Source organism: Anolis sagrei, chromosome 2, assembly GCF_037176765.1.
Source record: "Anolis sagrei isolate rAnoSag1 chromosome 2, rAnoSag1.mat, whole genome shotgun sequence".
NCBI classification, from domain to species: Eukaryota; Metazoa; Chordata; class Lepidosauria; order Squamata; family Dactyloidae; genus Anolis; species Anolis sagrei.
The window spans coordinates 174,494,811-174,511,098 of NC_090022.1; the positions used below are offsets into that span (position 1 = coordinate 174,494,811).

The 16,288-nt window shown below is 43.9% G+C and overlaps 1 protein-coding gene across 2 annotated transcripts in view; it reads right to left on the bottom strand.

The window, feature by feature from the left end:
- Positions 1-436: 436 nt before the first annotated feature.
- The window catches only part of IKBKG (inhibitor of nuclear factor kappa B kinase regulatory subunit gamma), a 28,641-nt gene continuing 12,789 nt past the window's right edge, over positions 437-16,288 (bottom strand). For both annotated transcript variants that reach the window (XM_060763247.2, XM_060763246.2), the window contains exons 8-15: positions 16,090-16,201; positions 12,943-13,061; positions 10,437-10,589; positions 7,203-7,299; positions 6,910-7,059; positions 5,145-5,287; positions 4,815-4,876; positions 437-1,258 (exon numbers count right to left, since the gene is read on the bottom strand). In XM_060763247.2, coding sequence (XP_060619230.2) covers positions 1,104-1,258; positions 4,815-4,876; positions 5,145-5,287; positions 6,910-7,059; positions 7,203-7,299; positions 10,437-10,589; positions 12,943-13,061; positions 16,090-16,201 — 991 coding nt within the window. In that variant the 3' untranslated portion in view covers positions 437-1,103. The remainder of the gene's footprint in view (positions 1,259-4,814; positions 4,877-5,144; positions 5,288-6,909; positions 7,060-7,202; positions 7,300-10,436; positions 10,590-12,942; positions 13,062-16,089; positions 16,202-16,288) is intronic.

The following is a 16,288-nucleotide window of genomic DNA, read 5'->3' on the forward strand; positions in this document are numbered from 1 at the left end:
TGGTGGGTCTGTGTGCCAAGTGAGTTCCAGGTCCATCATTGGTGCAATTCAGAGTGCTCTTAGATTGCAGATGAACTATGCATCCCAGTCCCTACAACTCCTATAAATCATTGTGAATTCTCTCCAAACCTCTCCAGTATGTTCAGTTGCTGATCAGTTCCTCTGCTGTGGGCCATAGGAAAGGGTTGAAACAGATAAGAGAAGCAGCAGTGGGTGGGGTCATGCAAATGAAGAGAGAAAGGAACACTGGGATGTGCTTGCTATAACCTGCAATGTCCTTCGAGAGAGTGACTTGCTGTCTTCTCAGCACCGGAAACAATAGCCTATTTGTGGAGGCTGGAGGCTGTCTGTGTGAACAGACACCTGTGCCACATACAGATTTTCATTTTTATTATGTGTATAGATACATGGGAGGTTCCTGGCATAAGGAAAGTCGTTTCTGATCTTGAAGTTTCCTTTAATTCACTTCAGATAAAATAGACTCATACAGTGGCTCTTGATATCAAGGAAGGATTGATAACAACAAGCAGTTTCAACAGGAAACAGTTCTTTAAAAAGCTGAAGGAAAAAAAAACCCATGTCTTTCCCTCCCTCCCTCCTTTTTTCTATTTATTTGGTTTACCTTATCACAGCTTAGCTGAAGAAATGTTTAAGGCACTGTTAGGGCAGCCTGGGGTTTTCATCATGTGACTAGGAAGGCACATATGAGGAAAAAAAGGAACTAGTAGTCTTTATGTAGAAGATTCCTCTTGCTGCCATTACAAAGAGAGCTACTGGAAGATAAATATTCACCGTTTGTTATCCAAAAGGGGTGGCCCAATCCCACTTCTCCCTGACATACCACAGATCAGACACTTAAGATTGTTTCACATAAACCAATAATAGTGCAAATCCCCTTTTCCCATGGCTATGGTAGCCAGGCCCTGAAGAAGGACAGCAGCAGGCTCAACCATTCTCATAGGATGAAAAAATTAATAGCATACATGAGCAGGAGCAAACAGTCCAGGATCTTTCCTCGAATCAACTGTCAGTAGCTGAACCGCTGGTCCTGCTTAAGGCAATGCAGCAAAAGCACATCATAGACTGGGACTTGTCCTCCTTCATCACTGGATGCAGTCCATGACATGGATTTGTAGCGTGTCCATGTCTGGAGCTCTGTACTGGCATTTAGGACAACAGTAGTTAGGCTGCTCATCAGCAAAGCTTGGTCTTGGACCTGCCATCACCAGCCCTGGTCCGTTCCATCCCATCTGGTAATCTGGAATGACAAGGAGGGGAAGTTAAAAAGGATAGTTACTATAGAAGTGTACTCTGATTTAGTAGAAAGGAAGAACCCATGTAGGGTAATTTTCAAAAAAGGGAAAAGCATTCAAAAATGTAAAGCAGTAACAGCAGTTAGGCAGATCAGAAGCTTCTAGTGTTAACAGTAGAGCAAGTGAGCTTCCACAATACAAGCTTTCAAAAGGACCTAGCTAACTAACTCACAGCAGAGGTATTGTCATACTTACAGACGAAGAAAATGGAGGACTCAGCCTTGCCATGTGCTCAGATATTTGTATAGAAAAAGGCATGTCCTTAAGACAGTGTTTCTCAACCTGGGGGTCATGCGGAGGTGTCAGTGGGGTCGCCAGAGACCATCAGACAACACAGTACTTTCTGTTGGTCGTAGGGGTTCTGTGTGGGAGGTCTGGCCCAATTCTATCTTTGGTGGGGTTCAAAATGCTCTTTGATTGTAGGTGAACAATAAATCCCAGCAATTACAACTCCCAAATGTCAAGGTTTATTTTCCTCAAACTCCACCAATATTCACATTTTGGTATATTGAATATTTATGCCAAGTTTGGTCTGGTTGTAGGCGAACTACAAGTCTGGATGTAGGTGAACTACAACTCCAAAATTTAAGGTCACTACCCACCAAACCTTTCCAGTATTTTCTGTTGATCGTGGAAAGTTCTGTGTGTCAAGATTGGTTCAATTCCATCATTGGTGGAATTCAGAGTGCTCTTTAATTTTAGGGGAACTATAAATCCCACAACTACAATTCCCAAATGACAAAATTAACCCCCCCCCCCCCCAGTATTCAAATTTGGGCGTAACGGGTATTTGTGCCAAATTTGGTGCAATGAATGAAAATACATCCTGCATATTTATATTATCATAGAATCAAAGAGTTGGAAGAGATCTCATGGGCCATCCAGTCTAACCCCCTGCCAAGAAGCAGGAATATTGCATTCAAATCACCCCTGACAGATGGCCATCCAGTCTCTGTTTGAAAGCTTCCAAAGAAGGAGCCTCCACCACACTCTGGAGCAGAGAGTTCCACTGCTGAACGGCTCTCACAGTCAGGAAATTCTTCCTCATGTTCAGGTGGAATCTCTTTTCTTGTAGTTTTAAGCCATTGCTTCGCGTCCTAGTCTCCAAGGAAGCAGAAAACAAGCTTGCTCCCTCCTCCCTGTGACTTCCTCTCACATATTTATACATGGCTATCATATCTCCTCTCAGCCTTCTTTTCTTCAGGCTAAATATGCCCAGCTCCTTAAGCTGCTCCTCATAGGGCTTGTTCTCCAGACCCCTGATCATTTTAGTTGCCCTCCTCTGGACACATTCCGGCTTGTCAATATCTCTCTTGAATTGTGGTGCCCAGAATTGGGACACAATATTCCAGGCATTATGATTCATAACAGTAGCAAAACTACCGTTGTGAAGTAGCAACAAAAATAAGGTTATGGTTGGGGGAGTCACCACAACATGAGGAACTGTATTAAGGGGTCACGGTATTAGGAAGGTTGAAAAACACTGATCTAATTGTTTAGGATGATGAAAACAAAAGAAAACTGAAGAAGAATCTCTACATTTGAAGATGATGAAGTGACAATTGATGTTGTATGTAAGTAAAGTAAGATGGTAGGACATAAAATTCTAATGGCACAAACAAATGGACACTGAAGTAAAAGTGGCCAGGGATGAAACTACAAAGTGCCACAGATAATAAAGAATGACAAAAGGAACTGAAAATGAAAGTGCCAGTACCATAAGGCTTTTGTATAAATCTCTGATGCAGTTTTTATACAGTACTGGTTACTCTCACCTGATAAATAACCAAGAAAAACGATTAAGGAGTTGAAGGTTCACTGAGCAAGTGAACTTGCTTTTAAAATGTCTTTGGCTCAATTTATGTTATGTTATGAAATTTATCCTATATGTATTGGTTAATTTTAATGTTGATGTATAATATTTTAGATTTTAGATTGAATTTTTGCTGTAAGTCGGTCTGAGTCCCTCTACGGAGGTAGAGAAGATCGGGATATAAAAGTTTTAAATAATAAATAAATCTTATATAAATAAAAATGTAATGTTCGTTTGTGGGATTAACAGAACTCAAAAACCACTGGGCGAATTGACACCAAATTTGGACACAAGACACCTAATAACCCAATGTATGTCCTTCACCCCAAAAAATTGATTTTGTCATTTGGGAGTTGTAGTTGCTGGGATTTATAGTTCACCTACAATCAAAGAGCATTCTGAACTCCAACAATTATGGCATTGAACTAAACGTGGCATATAGGACTCCCATGACCAACAGAAAACACTGACCTTGAGTTGGGCACTGACCTTGAGTTTGGGAGTTGTAGTTCACCTACATCCAGAGAGCACTGTGGACTCAAACAATGGTGGACCAAACAATGGTGGACCAAACTTGGCACGAATATTCCATATGCCCAAATATGAACACAGATGGAGTTTGGGGAAAATAGACCTTGACATTTGGGAGTTGTAGTTACTGGGATTCACAGTTCACCTACAATCAAAGCCGAACAACAGAATTGGGGCAAACTTCCCACACAGAACCCCCATGATTAACAGAAAATACTTAAGGCCATCCGGTCCAACTCCCTTCACCAGGGCAAGAAAACGTAATCAAAGCCCTCCTGACAAAGAGCCATCCAGTCATAGATATAGATAGATAGATATGATTCTCACACACACAGAGATATTGTATCATAGATTTGAAAGGGACCCCTAAAGAAGGACAATTACATGTTGCATGTTCCAGGGTAGGCAAACCAGACAATCTCCACATCAACACTGACAAAGAAACAGCAAGAAATACTGTTTACCCACAAGCAGAAAGATATTACATATACTGTATTAGAAACCAACACTTTATCATTACTTTATTTTCCAGATCACCAGACTGGGCCACAGCAACGCATGGCAGGGGACGGCTAGTAAATAAATAAATAAAGCAGTTTTTTTGCTGAAGAGCAGCAAAATATCTTAAGGTTCATCTGGGGTATTATTACCAGTTAGGAGAAGAACTGCTTAAAAAAAAATCTACAGGAGATTTCTAATGCTACTTTAGCCAGGAACAAGAGAACATAGATCTGCTATCTATGTCCTGTTTTGACTCACTTGAGAAATTTTGGTGCCACAAAAACTTGCCACCAATTTTTGTTCAACCCAGAGATGGAAATTTTTACCTACAAGGAAGGGGTGAAGCTTTTGGAGCTTCTTTGGTGCAGAAAGGGAGTAAGCATAGTAAAGAAGTTTGAACATTGAATTATAACTCTGGAGACCAGGGTTCACGTTCTTGCTTGGAAATGAAACATCCACTGGATTCATTTCTGAACAGTTGAACATGTGAGGCTCATGCCTTGGGTGAGCCACACATTCTCAGCCTCAAGAGGAGCACCAAGACTAAAGAAAACCTTCCATAGAAAACCCTGTGATTGAGCTTCAGGGGCACTATAAACTTGAAGGCACACAACAACAGGTGGATGAAGGTTCAAAGATTCAACTACAGCAATTACCTGGCAATTGAGGAGGTGGACGCATGTCGGAATGGCGATTCCTCATCTCTTCCATAAGAGCCCTATTTGGTTAGGAAAGAAACGCAAATCAGTTCCAATACTAACCTCTTCTGTGATATGTGATAACCTTGTTGCTTTGGATTTCCACTTTGGCTCTTGTGCTAATGATTACATCTAAGGGCCAAATGATATTTTGCAAATAAAAATAAGAAAGCTGTAGATTCTATTGAAACCTTATCCAAAACCGAATGACAAAGCATCAATATTGCAATTGAGCTGGACAAATGGCTGGACCTTAAATTGTGTCCGTGTTCCTTTCGGTCTACTCACCGGCTGGCCCCCTCGGAGTCTGCTTTCAGTTTCTCATAATCTCTTTGCAATTGGGCAAGTTGCTCCACCAGGGCCTCTCGCTGCTCATGTAGCTTTTCACGAGCCTGACGCTCGGCCAGGAAATCTGTCTTATAAATATCGGCCTGAAGAGAGAAGATGAGATGGCAGTTCCATTTATTTTATTATTATTTTTCGTGTCATCAGCAACCATACCATAGTATTACATTTCTAACAGAACAAAACAAACAAACAGATACAAAAGCACAAATTTTGCAAACTTGGTAGTTGATTAAATGTCCTTTGACCAGTATCTGGCCACTTGGAGTGCCTCTGGTGTTGCCGCAAGAAGGTCCTCCATTGTTCATGTGGCAGGGCTCAAGTTGCATTGCAGCAGGTGGTCAGTGGTTTGCTCTTCTCCGCACTCGCATATCGTGGATTCAACTTTGTAGCCCCATTTCTTAATATTGGCTCTGCATCTCGTGGTGCCAGAGTGCAGTCTGTTCAGTGCCTTCCCAGTCGCCCAGTCTTCTGTGTGCCCAGGGGGGAGTCTCTCATTTGGTATCAGCCATTGATTGAGTTTCTGGGTTTGAGCCTGCCACTTTTGGACTCTTGCTTGCTGAGGTGTTCCAGTGAGTGTCTCTGTAGATCTAAGAAAACTATTTCTTGATTTAAGTCGTTGACGTGCTGGCTGATACCCAAACAAGGTATGAGCTGGAGATGTCGCTGCCTTGGTCCTTTCACTATTGGCTGCTACTTCCCGGCGGATGTCAGGTGGTGCAATACCGGCTAAGCAGTGTAATTTCTCCAGTGGTGTAGGGCGCAGACACCCCGTGATAATGCGGCATGTCTCATTAAGAGCCACATCCACTGTTTTAGTATGGTGAGATGTATTCCACACTGGGCATGCATACTCAGCAGCAGAGTAGCACAGCGCAAGGGCAGATGTCTTCACTGTGTCTGGTTGTGATCCCCAGGTTGTGCCAGTCAGCTTTTGTATGATATTGTTTCTAGCGCCCACTTTTTGCTTGATGTTCAGGTAGTGCTTCTTGTAGGTCAGAGCACGGTCCAGAGTGACTCCCAGGTATTTGGGTGCGCTGCAATGCTCCAGTGGGATTCCTTCCCAGGTAATCCTCAGAGTCGGGATGCTTGTCTGTCATTAAGGTGAAAAGCACATGTCTGTGTTTAGATGGATTAGGGATCAGTTGGTTTTCCCTGTAATAGGCAGTAAGAGCACCTAGAGCTTCGGAGAGCTTCTGTTCTACCATCTCAAAGCTCCCTGCTTGAGCAGTAATGGCACGATCATCAGTATAGATGAAACTCTCTGTCCCTTCTGGCAGTGGCTGGTCATTTGTGTAAATGTTGAACATTGATGGGGAGAGCACGCTCCCCTGAGGCAGGCCATTCTTCTGTTTCCGCCATCTGCTTCTCTGGCCCTGGAACTCAACAAAAAAGCTCCTGTTTTGTAGCAGTTTTCCTATGAGGCGGGTGAGGTGGTAATCCTTTGTGATATTATACATTTTTCTCAGGAGGAGGTGGTGGTTCACAGTATCATAAGCTGCTTACAGGTCTATGAAGACAGCTCCTGCAATCTGCTGCCTTTCAAAGCCATCTTCTATGTGCTGAGTCAGGTTCAGCACTTGCGATGTGCAGCTTTTGCCTTTCCTGAAGCCAGGCAGTTCCATTGACTCTTTTAAGTTCTATGGAGGCACCCTAAATCCTCTTCTACAATGGCTACTATGCTCAGGTACAAGCACTCCCTACTCACTTGTGCTTTGAGGACAGGCACCGTTTCCATGATGGCTTTGTGTTGTTCAGCCTCTTCTTTCAGCTTGTCAATCAGTTCCTGCTTGGCCACCAGTGCCTCTTCAGCCTCTTGAAGTTGCTGAGACAGTTCAGCGATCTGCAGATCCAATCCCTATGGAGGGGGACAAGGAGACAGTGGTCACAGAGAAGAGACGTGAGACACAATAGGCAAAAACACTCATCCCAAAGACAGACAGAAAAGGACATGGGTTCTCCCACCCTCCAAAAAGGTTTTACATTACTAGTTTCTCTCACCTTGCTCCGTTTCTCACTGTCCAGGCTGGTTTTGATATGAGCATCATATTCCCGGAAGAGCTCGTGATAGGCCACTTGCAGCTGGGCTAGTTTTCTCCTATACAGGGAGAGGGGAACCATTCAAGGGATGCATTTTTGTCTTGAGTTCAGCCCTTGCTCCACCCTTTACCAGACATACCCCCTTTTCCTGGGTTTGGCTTCTCCCAACCCTGAGACGCAGAGAACCACGAGATGCAGAGCCAATCTTACGAAATGGGGCCACAAAGTGGAATCCACGACATGCGAGTGTGGAGAAAAGCAAACCACAGACCACCTACTGCAATGCAACCTGAGCCCTGCCACATGCACAATGGAGGACCGTCTTGCAGCAACACCAGAGGCACTCAGAGTGGCCAGCTACTGCTCAAAGGACATTTAATCAACTACCAAGTCTGCAAACTTTGTGTTTTGTTTGTTTGTTTGAATGCAATACAACTGTTTTGGATCACTCCTGATACGATAAATAAATAAATAATCCAAATACATTTTGAATGCCCTGTCCTTCCTTATTATATACTTTTATAGTAATAATCTCTATTTACGTTCTCCTCTAAGTTGAGGTTGCCCTGATTTTTCCAAATTCTGTAACAAGGCTATTCAGAAATATTTAGAATGTAAGAGGAACCAAGCTGGCCTATATTGAAAGACAATCTCCTTGGTCTGAGAGGAGAAGCAAGATCCCCTCCCACATGCTTTTATTGTTTCATTATATACATTTATTAATTTTTGTTGTAATATAGATTTCAACTGTGAATTTTTAGTGCTATCTGTGTTTAATCCTGTTTTACTGTTTGTATATTTGTATATTTTAAATTAGACACTAAGGTTTTTGTGTCAAGCCGCTTTGAGTCCTCTTTGGGGAGATAAAGCGGGGTATTAATAATAATAATAATAATAATAATGTATTGTCGAAGGCTTTCATGGCCGGAATCACTGGGTTGTTGTAGGTTTTTTCAGGCTATATGGCCATGGTCTAGAGGCATTCTCTCCTGAAATTTCACCTGCATCTATGGCAAGCATCCTCAGAGATAGACGAAATGCAGACAAAACGTCAGGAGAGAATGCCTCTAGACCATGGCCATATAGCCCGAAAAATCCTACAACAACCCAATAATAATAATAATAATAATAATAATAATAATAATAAGTACGATACTCATCTGGATTTAGCAGAGAAGGCTCAAGACCTTGTAAGACTACAACTCTCAGGATCTCAAAACATTGAACCACAACATGCTTTAGCGGATAAGCAAAAAAAATTTGTAAAACTACAACTCCCATGATTGCATCGCATGCAGCCATGCGAGTTCACTTGGTGTCAATTTCTATTAATTCTACAGTGCAGAAGCACGCCCCAAGTTCAAATTCCCATGTTATTTGCTTCCAGCTGTGTGCAGTTTTTGTGTGTGTAGGTATGCCCTGAAGTCAAGATAAGGCATCCTCCTTAATCTATTTATCTGTTTATCTATCCATCCATCCATCTATCTCAGTGTTTCTCAACCTGGGGGTCAGGACCCCTGAGGGGGTCGTAAGGGGGTGCCAGAGGGGTCACAAAACACCATCGAAAACACAATATTTTCTGTTGGCCATGGGGGTTCTATGTGGGAAGTTTGGCCGAATTCTATCGTTGACGGGATTCAGAATGCTCTTTCATTGTAAGTGAACTATAAATCCCAGCAACTCCCTACTCCCAAATGTCAAGGTATATTTTCCCCAAACCTCACCAGTGTTCACATTTGGGCATATTGAGTATCCGTGCCAAGTTTGATCCAGACCAATCATTGTTTGAGTCCACACTGCTCTCTGAATGCAGATGAACTACAACTCCAAAACTCAAGGTCAATGCCAACCAAGCACTTCCAGTATTTTCTTTTGGTCATGGGAGTTCTGTGTGCCAAGTTCAATTCCATCATTGGTGGGGTTCAGAATGCTCTTTGATTGTAGGTGAACTATAAATCCCAGTAACTGCAACTCCCAAATGTCAAAATCAATTCTCCCTCCAACCCCACCAATTTTGAAATTTGGCATATTGGATAAAATAAGGTAAAAGGTTTCTCCTGACATTAAGTCCAGTCGTGTCTAAGTCTGGGGGTTGGTGCTCAATTTCTAGGCCGAAGAGCTGGTATTGTCCATAGACACCTCCAAGGCCGACATGACTGCTTGGAGCTCCGTTATTGGATATTTGTGCCAAATTTGATCCAGTGAATGAAAATACATCCTGCATTTCAGATATTTTCATTATGATTCATAACAGTAACACAATTACCATTAAGAGTAGCAACAATAATAATTTTATGGTTAAGGGTCACCACAACATGAGGTGCTGTATTAAGGGGTCGCAGCATTAGGAAGGTTGAAAAACACTGATCTATCTAAAGAAAGTGAATGTATGTATGTGGGTGGTAGAGACCACTGTGACCCCCACCAATGACAGTCTGGACCAAACTTGGGACACAGAACCCCCATGAGCTCCTGACATGATAAATAAATTTATTTATTTATTTATTTCTTGCATTTATTAACCGCTGCTCTCAGCCCGAGGGCGACTCGTGGCGGTGTACAATACAAAAAGACACTTTACAAAGCATTCAGGACAACAAACTAACATTACCAATACACAACATTTAAATTACACTAAAAATCCGCTGCGTCATATTATGGAATCATAATCAATCTCGTAGTCGTAATTCATTCCGGTTGTCGTTTCCAGTAACATAGCGCTCAGTTGAAAGCCTGCTCGAAGAGCCATGTCTTCAGGCCCTTACGAAAGGCCATAAGAGAGGGTGCCTGTCTGATGTCGGCAGGGAGGGAATTCCACAGCCGGGGGGCCACCACCGAGAAGGCCCTCTCTCTCGTTCCCGCCAGACGTGCCTGTGAGGCAGGCGGGATCGAGAGAAGGGCCTCCCCAGATGATCTCAAGGTCCTCGTGGGCTCGTAGGCCGAGATGCGGTCCTTAAGGTATTTTGGGCCGGAACCGTTTAGGGCTTTGTAGGATAATACCAGCACCTTAAATTGGGCCCGGTAGCAAATCGGCAGCCAGTGGAGCTGGGACAACAAGGGCGTTGTGTGCTCCCTGCGTCCTGCTCCTGTTAGCAACATGGCTGCCGCGCGCTGGACTAGTTGAAGCTTCCGGGCCGTCTTTAAGGGCAGCCCCACGTAGAGAGCGTTGCAGTAGTCAATAAACCCTGAACTCACTTTTCCTCTGATGCACTCTGCCGTTCCACTCGCAGGGCACTTTCTAGGTTTTGCACCTGCAGCCGCAACTGATCCACCTGCACACTGTGCTGTTTGGCGCGGGCATCGGCCTCTCTTTCGAACTGATGGAGTTGTTCAGCTGTTCCCCGGATCCTGTAACAACACGGCACAAATTACAAAGCTATCTTTTAAAGCTGTTAACCAAGATCCTAGAGCAGAGGGAGCTTTCACTTCAAAAATCATATCACTCTGACCAAAAGGTCATGGGTTCGAAGCCAGCCCAGGTTGGAGTGGGTTTCCAACCAATTGTGTAGCCTGTTGTCGACCTTTGCAACCCGAAAGACAGTTGCATTTGTCAAGTAGGAAAATTAGGTACCACCTTAAAGTGTGGGGAGGCTAAATTAACTAATTTATGAGGCCATAAAAAAAGACTCCAGCAAGGACTCCAGCAAAAAGCATGCGGGGAATGCAGAAGTACTTCATCAGTGTCTCAGATGGACGATGAAAGCGACAGCTCCCCTGGCGGCAAGAAAAAGTTAAATAGCCTCTGTCTATGTCTGTATATGTTGTATGTCAAAATTGGCATTGAATGTTTGCCATAGATGTTCAACATCTACACAAATGACCAGCCACTGCCAGAAAGGACAGAGAATTTCATCTATGCTGATGATCGTGCCATTACTGCTCAAGCAGGGAGCTTTGAGATGGTAGAACAGAAGCTCTCCAAAGCTCTCGGTGCTCTTACTGCCTATTACAGGGAAAACCAGCTGATCCCTAACCCATCTAAAACACAGACGTGCCTTTCACCTTAAGAACAGACAAGCATCCCGAGCTCTGAGGATTACCTGGGAAGGAATCCCACTGGAGCATTGCAGCGCACCCAAATACCTGGGAGTCACTCTGGACCATGCTCTTACCTACAAGAAGCACTGCCTGAACATCAAGCAAAAAGTGGGTGCTAGAAACAATATCATACGAAAGCTGACTGGCACAACCTGGGGATCACAACCAGTTACAGTGAAGACATCTGCCCTTGCGTTGTGCTACTCTGCTGCTGAGTATGCATGCCCAGTGTGGAACACATCTCACCACACTAAAACAGTGGATGTGGCTCTTAATGAGACATGCCGCATTATCACGGGGTGTCTGCGCCCTACACCACTGGAGAAATTACACTGCTTAGCCGGTATTGCACCACCTGACATCCGCCGGGAAGTAGCAGCCAATAGAAAGGACCAAGGCAGAGACATCTCCATCTCATCCCTTGTTTGGGTATCAGCCAGCACATCAATGACTTAAATCTAGAAATAGTTTTCTAAGATCTACAGAGACACTCGCTGGAACACCTCAGCAAGTGGGAGTCCAAAAGTGGCAGGCTCAAACCCAGAACCTCAACCAATGGCTGATACCAAATGAGAGACTCCCCTGGGCACACAGAAAACTGGGCGACTTGGAAGGCGCTGAACAGACTGCGCTCTGGCACCACAAGATGCAGAGCCAACCTTAAGAAATGGGGCTACAAAGTTGAATCCACGACATGCGAGTGCGGAGAGAAGCAAACCACTGACCACCTGCTGCAATGCAACCTGAGCCCTGCCACATGCACAATGGAGGACCTTCTTGCAGCAACACCAGAAGCACTCCAAGTGGCACTCGTCAAAAGACATTTAATCAACTACCAAACTCACAAATTTTGTATTTTGTCTGTTTGTTTGCTTTGTTCTGTTAGAAATGTAACATAATTGACTGGTTGCCCTGACATGAGAAATAAATATATGTGTAATCCGTCCTAAGTCCCCTGCGGGGTGAGAAGAGTAGAATATAAAAGCTGTGAATAAATAAATAAATAAAATACCATGACAGCATTAGCTCTAGCATTATTTGCTTCAATACTTTTTCGGAGCAGCTCCCTGAATCTTCCTCACTGGAACCCTCAGCGCCCTCCTCATCCTCTGCGACTTCACATGGAAAGTGGGCCATTCTTGTGGACGTTCGAGCAACGGGGAGGTGCTCCGAGCTTTCCGTCATGGATCCTTGCGCTCCTGAAGAAGCACCCTGCCTACCACTTCAGCAGCGCAAGTGGCTGGCGTGTAATCAGCGAGGGAATATCTCCAGCTCCTCAGCATTTTCGGTCATTTTTTCTGTGATCGCATGGGTTGCCTGAGAACTGGGAGGAATAGCTGTGCCTCCTCCACTGGTTTAGGGTTTGTCCAAGTTGCCACCTATCCCGAGACTGCGATAAGCCCTGTTTCTGACATTCCGAACAGCCACAGATGCGAAAGGGCTATTGTTCGAGCAATTTGTAATTCAGTTCCAGGGCACGTTTACTCCTGAGTTGTACATGGGATCTGAAGCCAGGGTGCCTGAAGAGCAAAGGCCAGGCATGCAGCCTCTCATCCCTACTCATTGTTCCATAATGTCTGCATCACTGCTGGCAAACAGGGCTTCCCTCCAACCACCTGCCCCAACACAACCAAGCCACACTTATGTTTGGTAGGCCACTCACCTCTCCTCTAGCTCTTTTTTTTCCTTCGTGGATGTTTCCAAGCGGGTTTGGCTTTCTAGCAGCTCCCCCAGCAGGGAGGTCACCTGAGCCTTGACTGAGGCCCTGTCCTCCCCAAATTGCTGTAATGGAAAAGGAAAGGAAAACTCGTGGTATACAAACAAGTAATAATAATCTATATAAATAAAAATGTAATGTTCGTTTGTGGTATTCACAGAACTCAAAACCCCCTGGATGAATTGGCACCAAATTTGGACAGCGTACACCTAATGACCCAATGTATGTCCTTCACTAAAAAAAAAAAATGATTTTGTCATTTGGGAGTTGTAGTTGCTGGGATTTATAGTTCACCTACAATCAAATAACATTCTGAACCCCACCAGTGATGGAACTGAAGCAAACTTGACACACAGTTCTCCCATGACTAACAGAAAATACTGGAAGGGTTTGGTGGCAAAAAAAGCCAATGGGATTTTGGCCTGCATCAATAGGAGCATAGTGTCTAGATCTAGGGAAGTAATGCTACCCCTCTATTCTGCTTTGGTTAGACCACACCTGGAATATTGTGTCCAATTCTGGGCACCACAATTCAAGAGAGATATTGACAAGCTGGAATGTGTCCAGAGGAGGGCGACTAAAATGATAAAAGGTCTGGAGAACAAGCCCTATGAGGAGCGGCTTAAGGAGCTGGGCATGTTTAGCCTGAAGAAAAGAGGCTGAGAGGGTATATAATAGCCATGTATAAATATGTGAGAGGAAGCCACAGGGAGGAGGGAGCAAGCTTGTTTTCTGCTTCCCTGGAGACTAGGACGCGGAACAATGGCTTCAAACTACAAGAGAAGAGATTCCATCTGAACATGAAGAAGAACTTCCTGACTGTGAGAGCCGTTCAGCAGTGGAACTCTCTGCCCCGGAGTGTGGTGGAGGCTCCTTCTTTGGAAGCTTTTAAACAGAGGCTGGATGGCCATCTGTCAGGGGTGATTTGAATGCAATATTCCTGCTTCTTGGCAGGGGGTTGGACTGGATGGCCCATGAGGTCTCTTCCAACTCTTTGATTCTATGATTCTATGATTCCATGATTCTATGACAGGGCATGTATCCAAGATTTATAATATTAATAAAATAATAATTTGAAACCCAACAAGATGAATCCACAGCAGTCATTCTGCTGACTGTTGTATTGGATCACACATTGGACACTTCCCAAGTGGCTATTTATTTTTATTTATTTATTTATAGCATTTTTACCCCACTCTTGACATTTGAGAGTTGTAGTTTCTGGGATTTATAGTTCACCTACAATCAAAGAGCATTCTGAACCCCACCAATGACAGAATTGGGGCAAATTTCCCACACAGAAGCCCCATGACCAACAGAAAATACTTCAGACCATCCAGTCTAACTCTCTTCACCAGGGCAAGAAAACGTAATCAAAGCCCTCCTGACAAAGAGCTATCCAGCCATAGATATAGATATGATTCACACACGTACAGATATAATATCATAGATTTGAAAGGGACTCCTAAAGAATGACAATTATATGTTGCATGTTCCAGAGTAGGCAGACCAGACACTATCTACATCAACACTGACAAACTTAATTTAATTAAGTTTAATTTAATTTGTTTAATTATTACATTTGGCAAGAAATGCTGTTTACCCACAAGCATAAAGAAAGAACATAGATTAGAAACCATTACTTTATTTTCCAGATCACCACACTGGGCCACAGCAATGCGTGGCAGGGGACAGCTAGTAATAATAATAAAACTTTATTTGTACCCCCTACCATCTCCCTAAGGGACTCGGTGCGGCTTACATGAGGCCGAGCCCACAATATAACAATAAAAACAATAGCAACAGTAATACAAAACAATAAATAAACTCATAAACAAAAAATAAGCAATAAACATTAACAATAACACGACGGTGTTTAAAAATCTATGGCCGGGCCAAACGTAATAATTAAAATTTAATTACTGGGCATGACCAGGTGACATATAACTAGGATAGAAATTTTGGAGAGGGATGAAATGTGCAGACAATCCTAGAACGCTAATAAAGTGCATTTAGGGACATATTGCTGGGAGTTTCCTTATTCTGGGAAGGCACACTGAAACAACCATGTTTTCAGGCTCCTCCTAAAGACTGCCAGAGTTGGGGCATGCCTAATGTCCTTGGGGAGTGAGTTCCAGAGTTGAGGGGCCACCACCGAGAAGGCCCTCTCCCTCGTCCCCACCAATCGCGCTTGCGATGGAGGTGGGAGCGCGAGCAGGGCCTCTCCAGATGATCGAAGAGATCGTGTGGGTTCGTATACAGAGATGCGGTCACGCAGGTAGGCGAGTCCCAAACCAATTAGGGCCTCCTTTACCCTTTTTCTCCCCAGTTTGTATCTCATATAGCAGTTTTTCTCATCCTTCCTAATGCCATGACCCCTTAATACAGTTCCTCATGTTGTGGTGACCCCCAACCATAAAATTATTTTTGTTGCTACTTCCTAACTGTAATTTTGCTACTCTTGCGAACTGTAATGTAAATATTTGATATGCAGGATGCTCTTTCATTCACTGGATCACATTTAGCACAAATACCCAATATGCCCAAATTTGAATACTGGTTGCGGGGGGGGGGGGGAGATTGATTTTGTCATTTGGGAGTTGTACTTGCTGGGGTTTATAGTTCACCTACAATCAAAGAGCATTCTGAACCCCACCAACGATGGTATTGAACTGATCTTGGCACACAGTACTCCCATGACCAACAGAAAATACTACAAGGGTGTGGTGGGCAATGATCTTGAATTTTGGAGTTGTAGTTCACTTACATCCAGAGAGCACTGTGGGCTCAAACAATGATGGATCTGGACCAAACTTGGCACGAATACTCAATATACCCAAATGTGAACCCTGGTGGAGTTTGGGGGAAATACACCTTGACATTATAGAGTTGTAGTTGCTGGGATTTATAGTTCACCTATAATCAAAGAGCATTCTGAACCCCACCAATGATAGAATTGGGCCAAGCTTCCCACAGAGAACCCAGGACCAACAGAAAATACTGCGTTTTCTGATGGCCTTTGGTGACCCCTCCAGGGGTCCCGACCCCCAGGTTGAGAAACGCTGTCATATAGGAATATGGGTGCTTACTCACCTCCAACTGTTTGTTTAATGTTTGCAGCTGCTGCTGGGTCTCTTGCTCTTGGGATGCCATACGGGCCAACTCCGCTTGGGCTAATTTCAACTGTTGATGAAGCGATACATTCCTGAAAAAGCGTGGGGGGGGGGGGGGGCGAGATTGGAATGATAAGTAGCAAACACATTCCTTCTGGCTTTCACAAACCAGCAGTTCT